The sequence below is a fragment of the Pelophylax lessonae genome (genome assembly GCF_965119305.1).
Source record: "Pelophylax lessonae genome assembly, chromosome: 4".
Lineage (NCBI taxonomy): Eukaryota > Metazoa > Chordata > Amphibia > Anura > Ranidae > Pelophylax > Pelophylax lessonae.
This window is the reverse complement of record NC_138771.1, coordinates 456,963,612-456,980,799: the sequence shown is the minus strand read 5'-3', so window position 1 is coordinate 456,980,799 and position 17,188 is coordinate 456,963,612. Positions and strand designations below refer to the sequence as shown.

Sequence of the window (17,188 nt, the reverse complement as noted above, 5' to 3'; positions counted from 1 at the left end):
CATTACGGTAAGATCCCTTCGCTCCCCCCCCCCCCCCAGCACCCCCCTTATACTTACCTGAGCCCAATGTTGAACCAACGCTGTGCACGAGACCAGTGGCTCTCTTCTCTTTCTGTCTCCTCATTGGCTCCTGCTGCTGTCAATCACAGACAGTGAGGAGGGAGAGGGGGCAGAGCAAAGCCACACTTTGTGTGTCAATGGAGAAACCGAGCATGGCTCAGGGAGAGAGCCTGCATGAGTGCCCCCATAGCATGCAGCTTGCTATAGGGGCACTGAACAGTGGGGAGGAGCCACGAGCACTGGTAAGGGACCTGTAAGTAAGTATACCTGTTTGTTATTTAAAAAAATACTTTTCAATCACTTTAACTAGAGGATTGAAGACACCTGTATCTCCCTGTGTGACAGGCACTCCTTTTTCTACCTTTTGCCCAGCCTCTTGTGCTAGAGCAGGGGTGTCACACTCAATATAATTGCAGGCCACATCAGCATTATGGTTGCCCTCAAAGGGCCGGTTGTATCTGAAAGACGAGATGTCCTGTGCACCCCCAACCCCCTTTACATCAGATGTCAAGAGCCCAAATCACCATCAGAAGTCAAGAGTCCCCAAACTTCCCTTACATCACAGTGCAACCCACTTATCTGCTGTCTGAAAGAATCTTGGGTAGGAGCTGGGAAGCAAAAAAGTTTGGGTCTGGAGGAGGACCCTATGAGGGCGAGAGTCATCTGCCTGAGTCTGCTAAAAGCTATGGGGAGGCGGATAGAGGTGCAGGATCTGTAGGAGGAGTTCTGTCCTTTCTGCTGCCAACTGCTGAGACAGGGGCAGAGAGGACCCTCTCCATGGCTGCACAGAAAAAAGAAGGATCTGGCAGAGGAGTTCTGTCCTTTTCTCTGCTGCCAATTGCCAAGACAAGGTGGGGGCGGAGATGAAGGGGATGCCGCAGCTGCAGGAGAGGTGCGAGGGGCACATGAAATGGCCTGGAGGGCTGCATTCGACCAGCGGGCCTTTGTTTTACACGTGTGCTAGTATAACATTGTGTAAAAGTCCAGGAGGGCAACCAAGTATCAGTAGGCCTGCTTGCTTTAAGGCTGGGATGTCCAAACTACGGCCCTCCAGCTGCTGCGGAACTACACGTCCCATGAGGCATTGTAAAACTCTGACGTTTACAGACATAACTAGGCATGATGGGAATTGTAGTTCATGAACAGCTGGAGTGCCATAGTTTGGACACCCCTGCAGGGAATAAGGGCTGCTATAGCTGAAACTACACTAGCCAGCTATATTATACAGGAGCGGGCAGTGATTAAAGCAGTTGCATAATTATTGCGCAATTTGTGTACAAGAATGTTAGCATGATTTAATCTTTTTTTTTTATCTGTTTTTCGACCAAAGTAACGGATTTAGTTTTAGTTCTGCATGATTTTGCAGCCAAATAACCACTGACTGCTTATATATTCTTCTGCTGCAAATGTTTGCAGCTTTTTTTTTTTCCTCTGCGGGTAGTGATCTCTTGTGCCAGGGGGCAGAGGTGCCTTTTTGTTTTTATAACACAAAGCACAGTATTCCTTTTTTTTTTTTTTTTTTTAAACTTTAGTGGAATATGACAAATTCTATGCACAGCCACTCAGCTGAGTGACCATGCATTAAAACGCAGGGCCGCACAGAGACCTGAGGAGCAGTTCAGGAAAATTCTGCTGTTTCTCACACCACTGTGCCCAGTAGCTGGCAGCTGCAAGGAAGTGTGAACTGGGCTCAAAGAAAACCATTGTTGTCTGTGTCCTTGCGGAGTGCTGCTCCCTTTTTTTTTTTTTTTTTAAATGCACAAAAATGCTGCTCTTCACAAGTGTATAATTGTCCTAAGATGCGACAGATAAGCAACCACAATTATTAAAGTGGTAGTGAAGCCTTTTTTCTTTTTTCACTGGTGAGCCTATAGTAAGGCTTACCTGTAGGTACAGTGAATATCTCCTAAACATGCACTGTTTAGGAGATATTCACACTGCATGCACTACTGATGTCACCGGCAGGTGCGCTCTTAAGGGTTGGCATACCTGTGCCATCAATTCAGAGCTTGTGCTGCAGCCATAACTTCTATGAAGATGGAAGCGCTGTCAGCAGTGACAGCATGCTACTGGAGGGCTTCATTATAAGGTATGCGGTACATACTAGCACGTTATGCCATTGTCTTGGATTTGGTTTACTACCGCTTTAAAGCTGGCCATAGATGGGGCGATTTTCTTTCCTGCAACCACAGGTTGACAGGGGAATCCTTCCTGCTGAGCCATTGTTTTCTCACAGTGGGTGGGGGGAGGGGGGGAACCGTCCCCATCGGGAGAACACAATAGTTATTGCTAGCAGCTATAACAGCTGCAAGCAATAATTGCATTTCAAGTGTAACTTCACTCTCTCAATCAACATTGACTTTTTTTTTTTTAAACCTTATGCTACTATCATTAGTAAATAGGAGGGTATATCGTATTTACTTGTTTTACCTTTTTTTTTTTTTTCAATTTCTTTAATTTTTTCTTGGTTTCCATGCCTAGGCAAATGTTGTCATACATCGCAGCAGTCTTCAGGAGGGGAGGGAGGGTTCTCAGTGCAGCCTATGCCTAAGCTAAGGGCAGATGGATTCCAGGAAGTAAATGACACATGAATCATTTGCCCTTACTCAAGATGGCCTCTACCAGATTTGCCAGGAGTGTATTTCAAAATGATTTCTCAGCAAAATAAAGGATGGAGACACTGATTGATGGGGGGGGAGTTTGCTTTGAATATAAAAAATACATTAAAAAGCTTTTTTGGTTTGTGGTGCTCAGATGCAATGCAGTTCCACATTAAAATCCGACAGGCTGGTTGTACCCAAGTTGATTAATTCATTACATTCAGCCTGCCTTTACGTGGTTCGAATCGCGGCCAGTCCCTGCTGAACCAGCCGAGATTTAACCACTAGCCGACCGCCGCAAGTACAGGCAAAGTGAGGTAGTACTATGTCGCTCGCCTGTGAGCCTCTAGGGGGTGAGCGCGCACCGCCGGAGGTGCGCTCCCGCTTGTTCCCTGACATGTTCGCGCGTGTGACCGGCGGACCCGATGTCCGCCGGCCACTCGCAATCTCCCCATGGAGAGGGAGAAAGGCAGGCGGCTGATGTAAACAAAGCCGCCTGTCATTCTCCTTGATCTAACTGCAGAGATCATACGATCCTGCTATGTAGGATCGTATGTCTCTCTGGTTACATCACAAGCCACGCCCCTTTACAGTAAGAAGCACGCCCCTAGGGACACACTTAACCCATTGATCACTAATAAAGTTAACCCCTTCTCTGCCAGTGTCATTTTTACAGTAACAGTGCATATATATAGCACTGATTACTGTAGTAATGTCACTGGTACCCCCAAAAGTGTCAAAAATGTCAGTCAAGGGTCCGATCTGTCTGCCGCAATGTTGCAGTCCCGCAAAAAAAAATCGCAGATCGCCGCCATTACTCGTTAAAAGAAAAAAAAAACAATAAAAATGACAAAAATCTTTCCCTTGGTTAGTAAACGTAATAACTTTCAATCAAAATACGCTTATTGCGATATGTTTGGTAAAAAAAAAAATATGTGGCAGAAAACTAATTGGCCTAAAATGTTAAAAAATTTAGATTTTTTTACATTTTTGGGGGGGAATTTCATATAAAAAAATGTGAAAAATATTGTTATTTTTTCAAAATTGTCGCTCTTTTTTTTGTTTATAGCGCAAAAAGTAAAAATCGCACAGGTGATCAAATACCACCAAAAGAAAGCTCTATTTGTGGGAAAAATAGGACGTCAATTTCATTTGGGTACAGCGTCTTACGACCGCGCAATTGTCAGTTAAAATCACGCAGTGCCGAATCGCAAAATAGGGCCTGGTCAGGAAGGGGGTAAAATCTTCTGGGGCTGAAGTGGTTAAACTGTCTACGGCTGACCTAAGACAGCATGGATAAGTGTCCTGTAATGAATCGTGTGCTCACATCACTAGTGATGCCCAAACGGCTTTTTCTAGGAGGAAGTATAAGAGACCTTTAAAAACAGCATGCACAGCATTTGCTTTCTGTGTAATGTTTTCGTTGTGTTTCAATTAAGTGTGGCAGTTGTTCCAGCTTCTGTTTGGAATCCAGAATGTGGGTCAGGGAACAGGAAGCAGGCAGGAGATCAGACAGTGATGATGAAAAATACATGGCAGGGCACAGCCAGACAAAACAGTTGATGGGAAGCAGCAGACAAGGTACAGTTTTCCCGAAAAGCCACGGTCCTGTGGGTCTCATGTAAACAGGATCTTCATCAAGACACGGCCGTTGTAATTAAATGGCAGGCCAGTACATCTTTAATTCTGATGGGACATTTATAAATAGCTTTGTTTTAAAGCCCAAGAGTGCAAAAAGCACTTAAAATGCCTTTCATTGTGCTGTCATTGCAGTAAACCAATCATAGCGATCACTAGTAGTAAACAATGGTTGTGATCAGCAGCCAGCCCTCCTCTTCTTCTTACAACAGAAAGAGAGGAAGGAGGATTTCTGCTGATCGCTTCTTTACTTTGAGTTTAATCAGCTCTTACCAGGATCTGAACCATCGTGGGTATAATAAAGAGCAGACAAGTCCAATTGGGTTCATCAAGCATGCGATAGCCTGGTAGCAGACTACATGAGACGTGGTTAGGAGTACTCTCTGTCCGGTGTGGATTCTTATGTATGCACCAGCAATAGACCTCATGTACGCTAGTTCTCAGGATCACCCGCTGTAAGTGTTCCCCATCACCCAGTGCTTTCTACAATTTATAAGCAACTATTTATAAAGAAAATTATTTGATCTGTTTTAAAACTGGAAATAAAGGAAACCTTTCTTTGTATAGTATAAATGAACAATACAAGACCCTGTGGTTAATAAATACCATCAAAAGAAAGCTCTGTTTGACTCAAAACAGAGAAAAATTATGGCAGAAAAAGACCAGATGGTCAATCAAGTCTGTCCATTATTTATATCTATATATATATATATATATATATATATATATATATATATATATATATATATATATAATTATTATTTTTTTTTTAATATACATATTTTGTATTTTTTTTTTGTTAACTTTTTTTTGAGTATAGATCTATGTTTGTCCCAAGCAAGTTTGAAGCAGTTTACTGTTGGCTAATAGCAGGAATACACGGTTCGAATATTGACCGATCGTTCAATCGCCGACCAACGAAACAGCGTTCGTTGGTCGAAATCATCACCAACATTAACAATCGAAAAAATCTTTCAAAGAGCAATCAATTTGATACGTAGTGTTGACGTTTCACGTACAAGTGGAAGTGATGTAGTGTGCATGTGACCTTGTAGCCACGCCCTTCCTCCCAGAACGAACGTTCCTACGCTCTTCGTTGAAGGGACCGGCATTGAAACCGTATATATATTTTTGCTGACATTTCTTTTGCCTTGTTAATTTGGAATTTTTCATTGGTGTTTACCAAACTTGATTCTAGAACACTGCTTCCAGGTCGCCAACTTTTTCCACTCATGCATGATAATGTTCTATAGAGTTTCTACTGATGATCTTCACACCAACGAATAGAAAAACGTTCTTTCGCAAACGATACGACAGAATTTTTTTTTCAATCAGTCTTTTTCGTTCATAATATCGATATCGGGTATTGATTGCTGGGCATCAATGAGTAGAAAATCGGCTGATCGTTCGCAGAAGGAAAATTTGAGTACTATTTTTTTATTGTGTATTCCTGCCAGAACTCACTACCTCTGCTGGAGGTTTATTCCAAGCATCAACTACTTTCAGTAAGAAAAATAGTCTAAGATTAGTTTTAAACTTTCCTTCAGTTAGTTTGAGGTCATGTCCCTGTGTTCTTGATTTTGGTTTCATATTGAAAATACTACCCTCTTGAACCTTATTCACCCCCTTGATGAATTTCAAAACAGGCTCATCTGTAGGTGACAATCCGATGGAATGATTCCTCAACGCCTCCTATCCGGGGTAGTGAAAGCCACGGTGTGACAGGGAGATAGCCGCAGTAGTCCGAGTCGTTCTGGGTATAGCTGGATGGATGCTGGCGGCTTGGAGCGCAATGCCGATAGGCATGTGACGTCACCAGAGTGAAAAGAAAACCACAACGCATTTCAGAGCCTGCACGAGGCTCGTACGGAGCATGCGTGCTTCTTTCTCAAGCGATACGAGAATAAAAGGGAGCTTAGTTTAAATACTACTAATTGGCGGATTGGCACTATTGGGTTGTTGTTCACAAGGAAGGGCTAAAAATAAAGGTAATAAAGGAACTATGCACAAATGCACAACTATGCAAGTAAATACACATATACACACGATAATACAAGATATCTATGTGCACTAAATACATACGTGGAGGCGCTGAGGAATCATTCCATCGGATTGTCACCTACAGGTGAGCCTTTTATCCTTTACCTCCATGTGAGTGTTCATTTGGCAGATTGTCTCATGTTCTAAATAAATAATACACTTAAAAGGCTTTCTTCTCTTTTCTTTGTATTTAAAGGTTTTAATCATGTCAAAAATAAAATATTGAAAATGTAGGTATACTATTGTGTGTTTTCAGGCCCAAGCTCTGCATCCATATATTGTATCTAGAAGTGCAGGCTATTTGCTTTTGGCTGTGACATAGCATCAGATTGGTGGACGAGAGCAGGGGATTATAGGTGCCTCAGGGCTGCAACGCAGAAGAGTCTGAAGGTGGGGCCATAGCACAGAAATGAAGCTGCTGTTGGGACTGCTGCATTGAAATGAGGCCTCAGCATGGAAAAGAGGGTGCTGATGGGAACGCAGCATGGAAAAGAGGGTGCTGATGGGAATGCAGCATGGAAAAGAGGGTGCTGATGGGAACGCAGCATGGAAAAGAGGGTGCTGATGGGAACGCAGCATGGAAAAGAGGGTGCTTATAGGAATGCAGCATGGAAAAGAGGGTGCTGATGGGAATGCAGCATGGAAAAGAGGGTGCTGATGGGAATGCAGCATGGAAAAGAGGGTGCCGATGGGAATGCAGCATGGAAAAGAGGGTGCCGATGGGAATGCAGCATGGAAAAGAGGGTGCCGATGGGAATGCAGCATGGAAAAGAGGGTGCCGATGGGATGGGAATGCAGCATGGAAAAGAGGCTGTGGGCAGGGCCATAGGGCAGCAAACAGGACGTAGGTGTGGGTGTAGCACCAGGGAAAGGCCAGGTGTAGAAATGTTGTCATGCATCTTATAAAGTGCAGCCCTATAGCACTACAGCATTGGGTGCATCACTAGGTTGTGTGCATTACTTAGAAAATCTTTCAGATGATAAAATAGTTGCTACAAATACATTTTAGTTGTGTTTTATTGAAGTTATTCTTTAAGAACACTTTGATAAATAAGAGCTTCTACACCCTTCTTGCAGTTTTTCTACATTATCTCCAGGGTAATTGTACAAGCCGTTCTGTGTTATCGTATTAATGTGCGTTGACCTGCTGCACGTAGACTGAACATATGAAGGTGTGAACTTTAGTTCCAGTGTCCTTTAAACTTATCAATCTAAAGCAGAATAAATGTTTATTTAAAGAGAACCCGTTCAATCACTCAACCAGGGCTTAACCCTAAAGTATATGTGAACCCTCACCTTGCAAAACAAACCATTCAGTTCAAGATAGAAATGCAAGGCAAAACGTGTGTGTGTGTGTGTGTGTGTGTGTGTGTGTGTGTGTGTATTTATATTTATATATATTTATTTATATATATATATAATGTATGGAACATATTCCAGCATCTGCACCTTCTCTCTGTGATTCAGCCCCCCTCCCTTGCTGTCACAATTTAAAAAACGTGCAGCTGTGGGGGACTTCACCCACACAGCTGCATCGTTCATAAAACGTTTCACTGTGAGTGAATGAATAGACTACAAGTATCATCATCCATTGCGGCCGACAGCTTGTTGTTCTCAATAAACTATTATAAGGGCACCGGTGAGCATCCTCGTTCATTGATCTTCCTGCTGTCAGGTAACTGCCTCTTCTGCAGGCTCCTTAGAAAAAAAAAAAATGATAAATGCACATTTTATTTTTTTTAATAGTGAACCTTGGCTTTAAAGCCAAACTCTAGGCTCCTCCCAGAAGTTTCAGTTGTTTTTCTTTATGCTTTTATTTTTTTTTTGGGGTTCCCGTTTATTATGCACTTTGGAGTCAAAGATGGAGGGACAGAGATGTGCCAAAGGACACTGAAATGCTGCATGGGAAAAATGTATAAGGGGGTAATGTTGTGGGGGGGAAAAAATGATTGTGTATGATTTTATTTATTTTTAACAAGAATATTGTGTGTATGGAAATTCTGTTTTCACCAAATCTAGAAAGCATGATCCACTTCAACACCGAACAATGCAAGGGGTAATACGTACCAGAGTGTATATAATCTGTTCTTGTTTCTTTTTATGCTTGTAGAAAGAGGAGTTTTTTGTGGACATGACCTGTGAAGGTTGCTCAAATGCTGTGACGCGGGTTCTTTCCCGACTTCCAGGTAACCGTATTTCATAATTTTGTTTGTTAAAATTTGCATTGTCCACCCATAAGTTATTCTTCAGCTGGTGTGTTGATCCACCTGTTGGCATCTTTTATTGCATGGTGATATCGTTGCTGACCACTCCTGCCATAGTTCCTGACTCAGTGCAAACCCACAATGGTGTTTGTGTCTTTCTACTTGCCTTAGGACAGTGGTTCTCAACCCTGGGCCTCGGGACCCACTAACAGGCCAGCTTTGCAAGAAAACTAAAATACATCACAGGTGACATATTTTGCTGCTCAGTGATTGCAGTGTTCTTGTCTACATCTCCCCAGGGTGATACTTAAAATCTGGCCTGTTAGTGGGTCTTGAGGACCGGAGTTGAGAACCACTGCCTTAGGATGTTCTTACCCCTGCTACCACATTTCTCATAATAAGAAACAAAGAAACCAACAGTAAAGCTGACACCTAAACACAGCCATGGCAGGTTGACTAGTCAAATCTAAAAGATGTAAAGAACAGCTAGTTTGCTAAACTATTCAGAATTGGTTTTAGGTGGAGTCATCCTTTAATCACCTCCCGCCCGCTGTATGGACAAATGATGGCGGGCGGGATGCACTCTTGTTCTGCAACAACATCACATGACGTTGCCCCAGTCTCGCTGCTCTCACACGCCCAGGGGGAGCATGGCGATCGCAGGCACACTGTGTCCCTGGGACACGGCACGACCCCAATCTCAGTAAAGAGCCGATGACGCGGCTTTTTACCCATGTGATCAGCTGTGTCCAATTACAGCTGATCACATGTAAACACAAAGAGAGTGTGAGGAGAGGAGAGCCGATCAGCGGCATTTCCTCGCAGGGGAGACCTGTACAGGTAATTAAGGCACTGATCATCAGTGCAGCCCCTACGGTGCCCAGCAGTGATACCAGTCAGTGCCCAGTAGTGATGCCTATCAGTGTCCATCAGTGCGGTATATTAGTGCCTCAGAAGCGCAAATCTGTGAAGGAAAAAAAATTACTTATTTACCAAAGTTTCCAGCAAACTTAAAAAAAACTTTTTTTTTTTCCTCCAAAATTTCGGCCTTTTTTCGTTTTTTTTTTTTTTTTCTAAAAAAAAAACCCCCGGCGGTGATTTAATACCACCAAATAAAAAGCTCTATTTGTTTGGAAAAAATGGTGAAAAATTCATCTGGGTACAGCATTATATGACCGCGCAATTGTCATTCAAAGTGCGACAGCGCTGAAAGCTGAAAATTGGTCTGGGCAGGAAGGGTGTGAAAGTGCCTGGTATTGAAGCAGTTAAAGTGATCCTTGAGGAAAGCTGCCATTGCTGAGAACGGTTGTCATGTTGATCCCGGCTTTTCTATCTAGTGAGTGCAACCATACAGCAAGTAAGGTCTCAATTCTGTCTTGCATACTTGCTTGAGGTCAGTGATTTATTGGGAAATGAAGGCAGGACCAGGGTCACAACTTTGTAGTTTGCATATTTTAAACATCCGTGTGCAAGTTCCAATGTTTCTATCATGACAGGTTTCCTTAATCGTTCATGGCCAGTTACAGATCACACATAGACACAGATTAAAATGAAAAAATAAGAATCTCTGCATTTGCAATCTTCATTGCTTCATAATAGTGCAGAAAGGAATGGAGGGGAGTTCAAAGCAGCCAAACAGAAACATTGCGTAAAACAGCCTGTAATTGTTGCTGTGTGAAGAACTTTTGAAACCAAAGATGTATGATCCAAGTGGTACATAAAAACAAAAAAAAAGAGGGTCAACCAAATGTTTCTTCATAAAACTTTGAAAGGACAAGCCAACTTGTTTTTAGGCCCCTTTCACACATGTCTGATCCTGTCCCTTCCGTTTTCTGCTCAGCGGGGGGATCGATCCGCCGATCCCCCGCTTAGCAGGCAGATGACAGCTCCGTCTCCACTGTGTGCGCGGAGACTGAGCTGTCAGGTCCCCGCTCTCCTCTATGGGGGAATCGGATAAGAACGGACCGCCTGTCTGTTTTCATCCGATCCCATCCGCCAGATGGATGGAAAATAGGGTTTCCATCCGTCCAGATTTGACGGACAGGATTGGATCGGATGTCAGCGGACATGTCTCCGCTGACAGCCGCTGCCCCATAGGGATGCATCCGTTCAGATCCGCCTGAAAAACTGGCATGTGTGAAATAGGCCTAAGGCCCCTTTCACACATACAGTCCGTTCAGTTCATCAGTTCAGTCACGTCAAATGTATCAGTTTTTCATCCGTTTTTCATCAGTTTTTCATCCGTTTTTCGTCAGTTGTCATCAGTTTTTCATCCGTTTTTCGTCAGTTGTTATCCGTTTTTCATCCGTTTTTCATCCGTTTTTCATCCGTTGTCGTCCGTTTTTCATCCGTTGTCATCAGTTGACATCAGTTTTTCATCCGTTGTCATCAGTTGACATCCGTTTTTCGTCCGATCCGTTTTTATGACGGATGAAAAATAGGGCATTCATCCGTTCAAAAAAACGGACATTGACGGAAGTGGATGAAAACGGATGTTAACTGATGATCATCAGTTGTCATCCGTTTTTACATAGAGATGCATTGATGTCCGTTTTTCATCCGTCAACGGATGGATGAAAAACGGACAAACGGACAGCATGTGTGAAAGGGGCCTAAGGGTTTTAACAGACCTCTTCCTTCAAGGCTCAAAATTACTGTGCATTGCTTTCAGCTGCTGGGGCCTGCTTAGAGCATTTTATACCTGAGACCATCCCAATGTTTACCAGCAGTTTGTAGCACTGATGGGAGAGAACATTATAACCCCTTTCAAATGCGTTTTTATATTTTTAAGATGGAATAAACTTCATGGCCTCAAAATTTTGTCTAACCCTGTTTGGTACCTCTCACATTTTACTTGAAGATCCCCAGAGGTCTGTTTGTTAGTTGCCAACCAAAGACAGAAAAAATATGTAGATCATATTTGACTACATCATACATCTCTATCCTGGATCACATCCTGATCCAGGATCAAGCTTCTTTTATTGAACAAGATATGAGAAACTATTCAGCATAGAAATTTGGCTCGTTACAATTTTTGGAATTGTGTGTTGTTGGGAGGAAAGTCTGCAGATCAGCACCAGAGCAAGGATAAAGGTGGGCAGGGCTCTTTAGCAGTAGGTTTCCTTATATGCCTACTTGGACCCCTTGTACACTTCAATATGATTTATATTTTGACTGTATTACATTTTGATCCAGAACCTACTACCTCGGTCTCTCACATAAACATATGATGACCTGTTTATTGTTTGATAAAATATCTTATTTTCAGGTATCCTACAACCCTGGCTAAATCTGGCCATATATTACTATTTTATTTATTTGTTTAGTCCGTTTGGAGATGTCTTCCTATTTCTCCATTAATTTAATCATGTACAGTCTAATCTCCTAACAGGGTGCATAAAAATCGATAATTTTTAAAACAAAAAATGTTTTATTTAAATCAGATTTTTTTTTTTTTTTTTTATCAAATTTATTTTAATAAAATGCTTTTGGAGTAAAAATCTATCTAAAGATAGTTTTTATTTAAGATACAATAATAGTTTAATTTATTAAGCATGAAGTGGAGCTTAGTTATGTAGCAAGAGGCTGTATATTCTGCAATATTTACATTTTTGGTAAAATCATTCAATGAATCCAAGCTCTGCAAGCTGAGATAACATGCCCTGCATTGATGCATTCACACTACCAGCAAGAATGAGTCCTTACATTTAAAGTGCACCTGTCATTTTAGATCCATCATGGCAGCACCTGTCAGCGGGCATCCACTCACCTACTGCTGCCACGTCCCTCACCTTGTTGTGTTACTGCCGCATCACCAGCCATCCCATTATAGTGAATGGGACTGTCAGTGACTTAACAGCAGGTCAGAGGAGGAGCCGCTGCGGGACAGAGATGACAGTTGCTCTTTAAAAATTATGATTTAAATCGAGTTGATTTATATCAAGCCTTTTTGCTAGTGATCTAAATTTACTTGATTTAAATCAAATCCACCCTGTCTCTTGAGCCTGCATGTTTATAAACTGATGTTTGATAAGGTAATGCCTACACATCTAACCAGCATCCAGTCAGCTTAACTAGTAGATCCACTAACCAAACTATTTCACATAAATCCTTATAAAACAGGAAGATATGCATTAATGCAGGGCTCGACAAACCCCAGGCGCCAGATCGCATTGGCGACTAGAATTAGCGACCTGGTGCCTGGGCTACACTGTGGCCCCTGCCGGCAGGTGCGCTGACTTAGATGCCATGCCGGCCAGTAATTGAGGCGGCGGCAGCTTTGAGGCCTGTTGTAGGGAGATGCCTCAATCGGGGAACTGGCGCCCTCTAGTGGTGGCCGGAGACTGCAACAAGCAGTCACTGGCGGCGCTGAGATGGAAACAGTTGTTTTATTCATTTCATTTAATTTTTTTTACTAATTTTTTTTTTACTCTCCATGTCATGCCACACAGCCAAAGGCCCCTTTCACACGGGCTGTCTTATCAGGTCTTTCAGTTTTTCAGGTGGTTCTGATCGGACCCTCCAGTCTCCTCTATGGAGTGGCGGATGTCTGCTGACAACTGCTGCTAGCCGATCCTGTCGGGCAGAAACAGACAGATGGTGGTCCTACTTTCCATCCGGTCGATCGAATCAGATGGCATCAGATTGAAATGGACAGGCAGTCTATTTCCATCCAACTGCCCCATAGAGGAGAGCGGTACTGTGTCCATGTTCGCTCTGCATTGTGGAGCAGACAAGACCTGTCATCCACCTGCTCAGCAGGGATTAGCAGAGAAATCCCCGCCGAGCAAGCGGATTACGCTTAGTGGAGGTGCACGTGTGAAAGGGGCCTAAGGTGGCATGAGTTACTGGATCTCCTCCAACTTCCTGCACTTTCCTTCCTTGGTGAGCCACTGCCCATCACACCATCAAGCCAAGTACACACAGGCCGAATACCTGGCAACATCAGCCGGTTCATTAAAAACTGGCCACCATTCAGTCCGTGTGTATGGCAGCCAGTCCGACAGAAGCCGGCCATTCGGCATGCACAAAAAAAAATGGCTTCTAACTTTTTTAGCTGGCTCCTAGTTTTCAAGCAAATTTGTCAAGCCCTGCATTAATGTTCCCTTTCCCAGCATTTTATAATAAATTTTCATTCATCTACACCACTCTGTTCAGCTGCCGGGAGCAAAAAAAAAAAAAAAAACATGCGTATGGAGGAGCATGTGACTCTCTCCTTGTGATGGTGCTGGGCCAAGCTATAAGCACCAGTGGTGTCACATGGGGAGAGTCCATGACCCTATGTAGGTTACTCATGCTTGATCGACTCATAGCTTACATAGTGCAGCTTCCCATTCCCCCTGTAGATACATAGTTGTGGGGGAAAGAAGAAAAGAGGAGTGTGTGATGTTGAGGAGATTAAAATGAACCAGTTGCACAGATATTAGATGGAATAAGTGGATTTATACCCAGTCTGCTCATAGTTGGGTCATTTATGCCACATCACTTTCCCTCAAGGCTGAAAAATATCATATAGGTAGATGGCAAGCATGGTCATATGAGGGTACGGCACACAAATGTGAACCATTATTGAACTTTCTCATTGTCCCCTGCACATGTCTGTATTACATGGGTGATTACCATCCATCAGATTTGCCCATGCTTTCCTCAGTTCAGTGTAGACACAGCGTTGATGGATGATTTCTGATTTATTTCAGGACGGTGGTGGTGGGGGTTGATAAACTTTTCAAGTTGCTTTCTGACTAGGCTAATGTTTCTCTGAAATGTCCCAAGCTCTGCTTTTGTCCCTGTTCCCTGGCTTGTAAATCCCTTTTCTGAGCCATGAAACTGTTTGTTCACGGTGAATAATCAGGACAAACAAAGTTTGAGAACACAAGTAAATAATATCTGAGACCAGAGCTCTTCATTATACTTCCTGATCCCAGAAGGCTGGAGTAATAAAGTAGAGGAAAATGTATCTGATACTTTTTCCATTTGTTGTATAAAAACTTAAAATCTGCAGTTGAAAAACAGATTATGTGAGCAAGGGTTCGAAGCTGTTTGGATTTTCTTACTATCTGAATCTTTGTGGTGGAGAGGTCCTAGAAAAGGGATTCCTAAAGCCCACCTCTGCCAGGGGCCACTCACAGTATGACCTCTTCTGTTTGGGTTGAATGATGCTGGGCAGAGAATCTGGTTTCACATGGATAGGTAGTGAAGGGAACCAAAAAATGTTTTGCCCTTATCCCAAACTAGGGTAAGCTGCAAACAGCCCACGTCAAACCTGCGCAATATTGAGTCCAGCCTTTTTTTTTTTTTTTTTTTTTTTTTAATACACTTTCTTTTTGGAGATCAATAAAGTTATTCGTTGCTGAATCCAGAGACCTGTTCCCATATGAACATCATTTGGTTTTTATACTCCAAATGAATATGAATGCATTCAGTTAGACTCCATTCACACCTGAGCATACTGAAATGGTCGGGTGGAATCACGGCAAAACACGGAACGCGTTTGCTAAGCCATTGTATCTTTATGGCACCCCAAACACGATGTGATTTTTGCCACAATTGTCCAGTGACAAAACACGCTAAAATTGTGGCAAACATCGCACCGCCAAAGGCTCCTGGTTCTGTGCCAAAATTTGATACATGAGCTTCTTTGGAGCATTTTTGGAGTGGAAGGAGGCCCATTCAAATGACGCGCCAAGAAAACACACAAAAAACCGTGGTGCAGCAGCTGTTGATACACTACACTTAAGCTGGCCATACACTAGCCGAAAAACTCTTTTTCGAAAAACGAAAAATCTAATTTCGAACGATAAGTCGTTCAATGGACATAAATGAATCTGTTTTTCGTTCAGTTTGTCACATATGCCTAGTGCAAACAGTTCGGCCGAGAAACACATTAACCTTTAAATTTATCGTTCGTTCGGCAGAATTTTTCCAAGCTGTTCCTTCGATTTTTCGGCTCTGAAAAGTTAAAACCAATTTTCTATTAGTGCCAATTAACTGGACGAAAAACGAACGCACGGACCAAATGACAGATTTTCGAACGATTTTTCAGGTAGTATATGGCCAGCATTAGGTGTGAATGGAGCCAAAGGATCCAATGTCCTAGAGACACTTTACAGATATAAGAACTGTTGGGTGCTTCAGCTTGGCGTTATATACTAGAAGTACCTTTTTTTTTGGATGGGGCATTAATGTAGACTTCTTTCCTTTTTAGATGTGAAGTATGAAATTGACTTGCCAAACAAGAAAGTGTTGATACAATCTGACCAACACTCAGTGGACCAATTGTTGGAGACCCTGAAGAAGACTGGAAAAGAGGCAAAATACCTGGGCTGTAAGGACTAAAAGGAAATAGCATACGGTAACTATTTTAATAATGTTTGTCTGATGCGCTGCCAGAAGGAAAATGTTGCAGTGTGTTTTTTTTTCATACATTAAGGTGGGATTCCCTAATGCAGGGAATTGTAGTGGGCCATCCTTATACTTACCGAACTACTAAGTCACTGACCTGGAACAAGCATAAGTATGTCAGGACTTGACATGTTGTGAAAGTTTGATAAGTCTACATCTTTAAAAAACATCAAAAAGTCAACATTGCCAGCTCTTAAATTTGTTGTAGTAAGATTAACTTCCATTTTCAGCGTGGGGGAGTATATTAAAGTGGAGTTCTGGCCTGAAAAATAAAATTTAGACAAAAATACCCCCAGGACAGTCAGGGCTAGTGCATTTCAGCAATGATAGCCTTTGAACTGTCCCCGGGTTCACTTACCTTTTAGAAGAAATACTTAACTTGAAAATGTCTTGTCCAGCGCTGCCATCTCAGGTGTGGGCAGTTGAAGCTTCCGTGTCCTCTTCGGTCCCAGAGTTCCCTGCACCGGCCCCGCTCGTCAGTTCCGGCGCAGGCGCGTTATCCCTGCACAGCTTCTGGGCATGCCAGGGAATGACGCACCTGCGCCGGAACTGACGAGCGGGCATGCCAGGGAATGACGCGCATGCGCCGGAACTGACGAGCGGGGCCGGTGCAGGCGCATTGATTCCTGGGAGCCATGAAGTTCAGCACCCAGGAATCAATGCAAGAAGGAAGTGACGGCGGCGGGAGGGAGGAAGAGGAAGTAAGGTAAGTATATTTTCTTTAAAAACAAGGTAAGTGAATAAAAAAAAAAAAATTAATTATCCAATTCTTTTACAGGTAATTTAAAGCAAGCGGGCAGGGAAAAAAACATTTTCAGGGTGGAACTCCGCTTTAAGTGTTGGAAATGCAGCTAGATAAAGCTGTAATGCAGAGAAACTTTATTACTCATCTTTAGGCAGTTACCCCCTGCTTCACCAATCCATAGGCGCTGGCTTCAAGTGGTTTGCTACCCGCTCCATAGTCCTAACCATCCAACAAAGAAAAAAGTCGCCCTCCGTGGTGAAACCTGATATGAAGATGTATTTGTATTATTCAGTACAGAGGCTGTTCCACCTGCTCATCTGCCCAACAACGCATTTCAATCTGTCAAAAGCTCTCATAGGGTCTAGGAGAGGGTTGCAGATTGTATAGTAACTAGGAGGAAGGAAGGCTATATGTAATGGGAACGCCAGCCATTATTATTGTATTCCTTTTTTTCTTTTGAAAACTGATAGACAATTAATTTGGACACATTTGTATCATTT

General features: G+C 42.8%; 1 protein-coding gene across 1 annotated transcript in view; it reads left to right on the top strand.

Annotated features, from left to right (window-relative positions):
* Positions 1–15,893, top strand: part of ATOX1 (antioxidant 1 copper chaperone) — a 31,004-nt gene extending 15,111 nt beyond the window's left edge. Inside the window, exons 2-3 of the mRNA XM_082255008.1 lie at positions 8,449–8,524; positions 15,747–15,893. Coding sequence (XP_082111134.1) covers positions 8,449–8,524; positions 15,747–15,877 — 207 coding nt within the window. The 3' untranslated portion in view covers positions 15,878–15,893. The remainder of the gene's footprint in view (positions 1–8,448; positions 8,525–15,746) is intronic.
* The last annotated feature ends 1,295 nt before the right edge of the window (positions 15,894–17,188 follow it).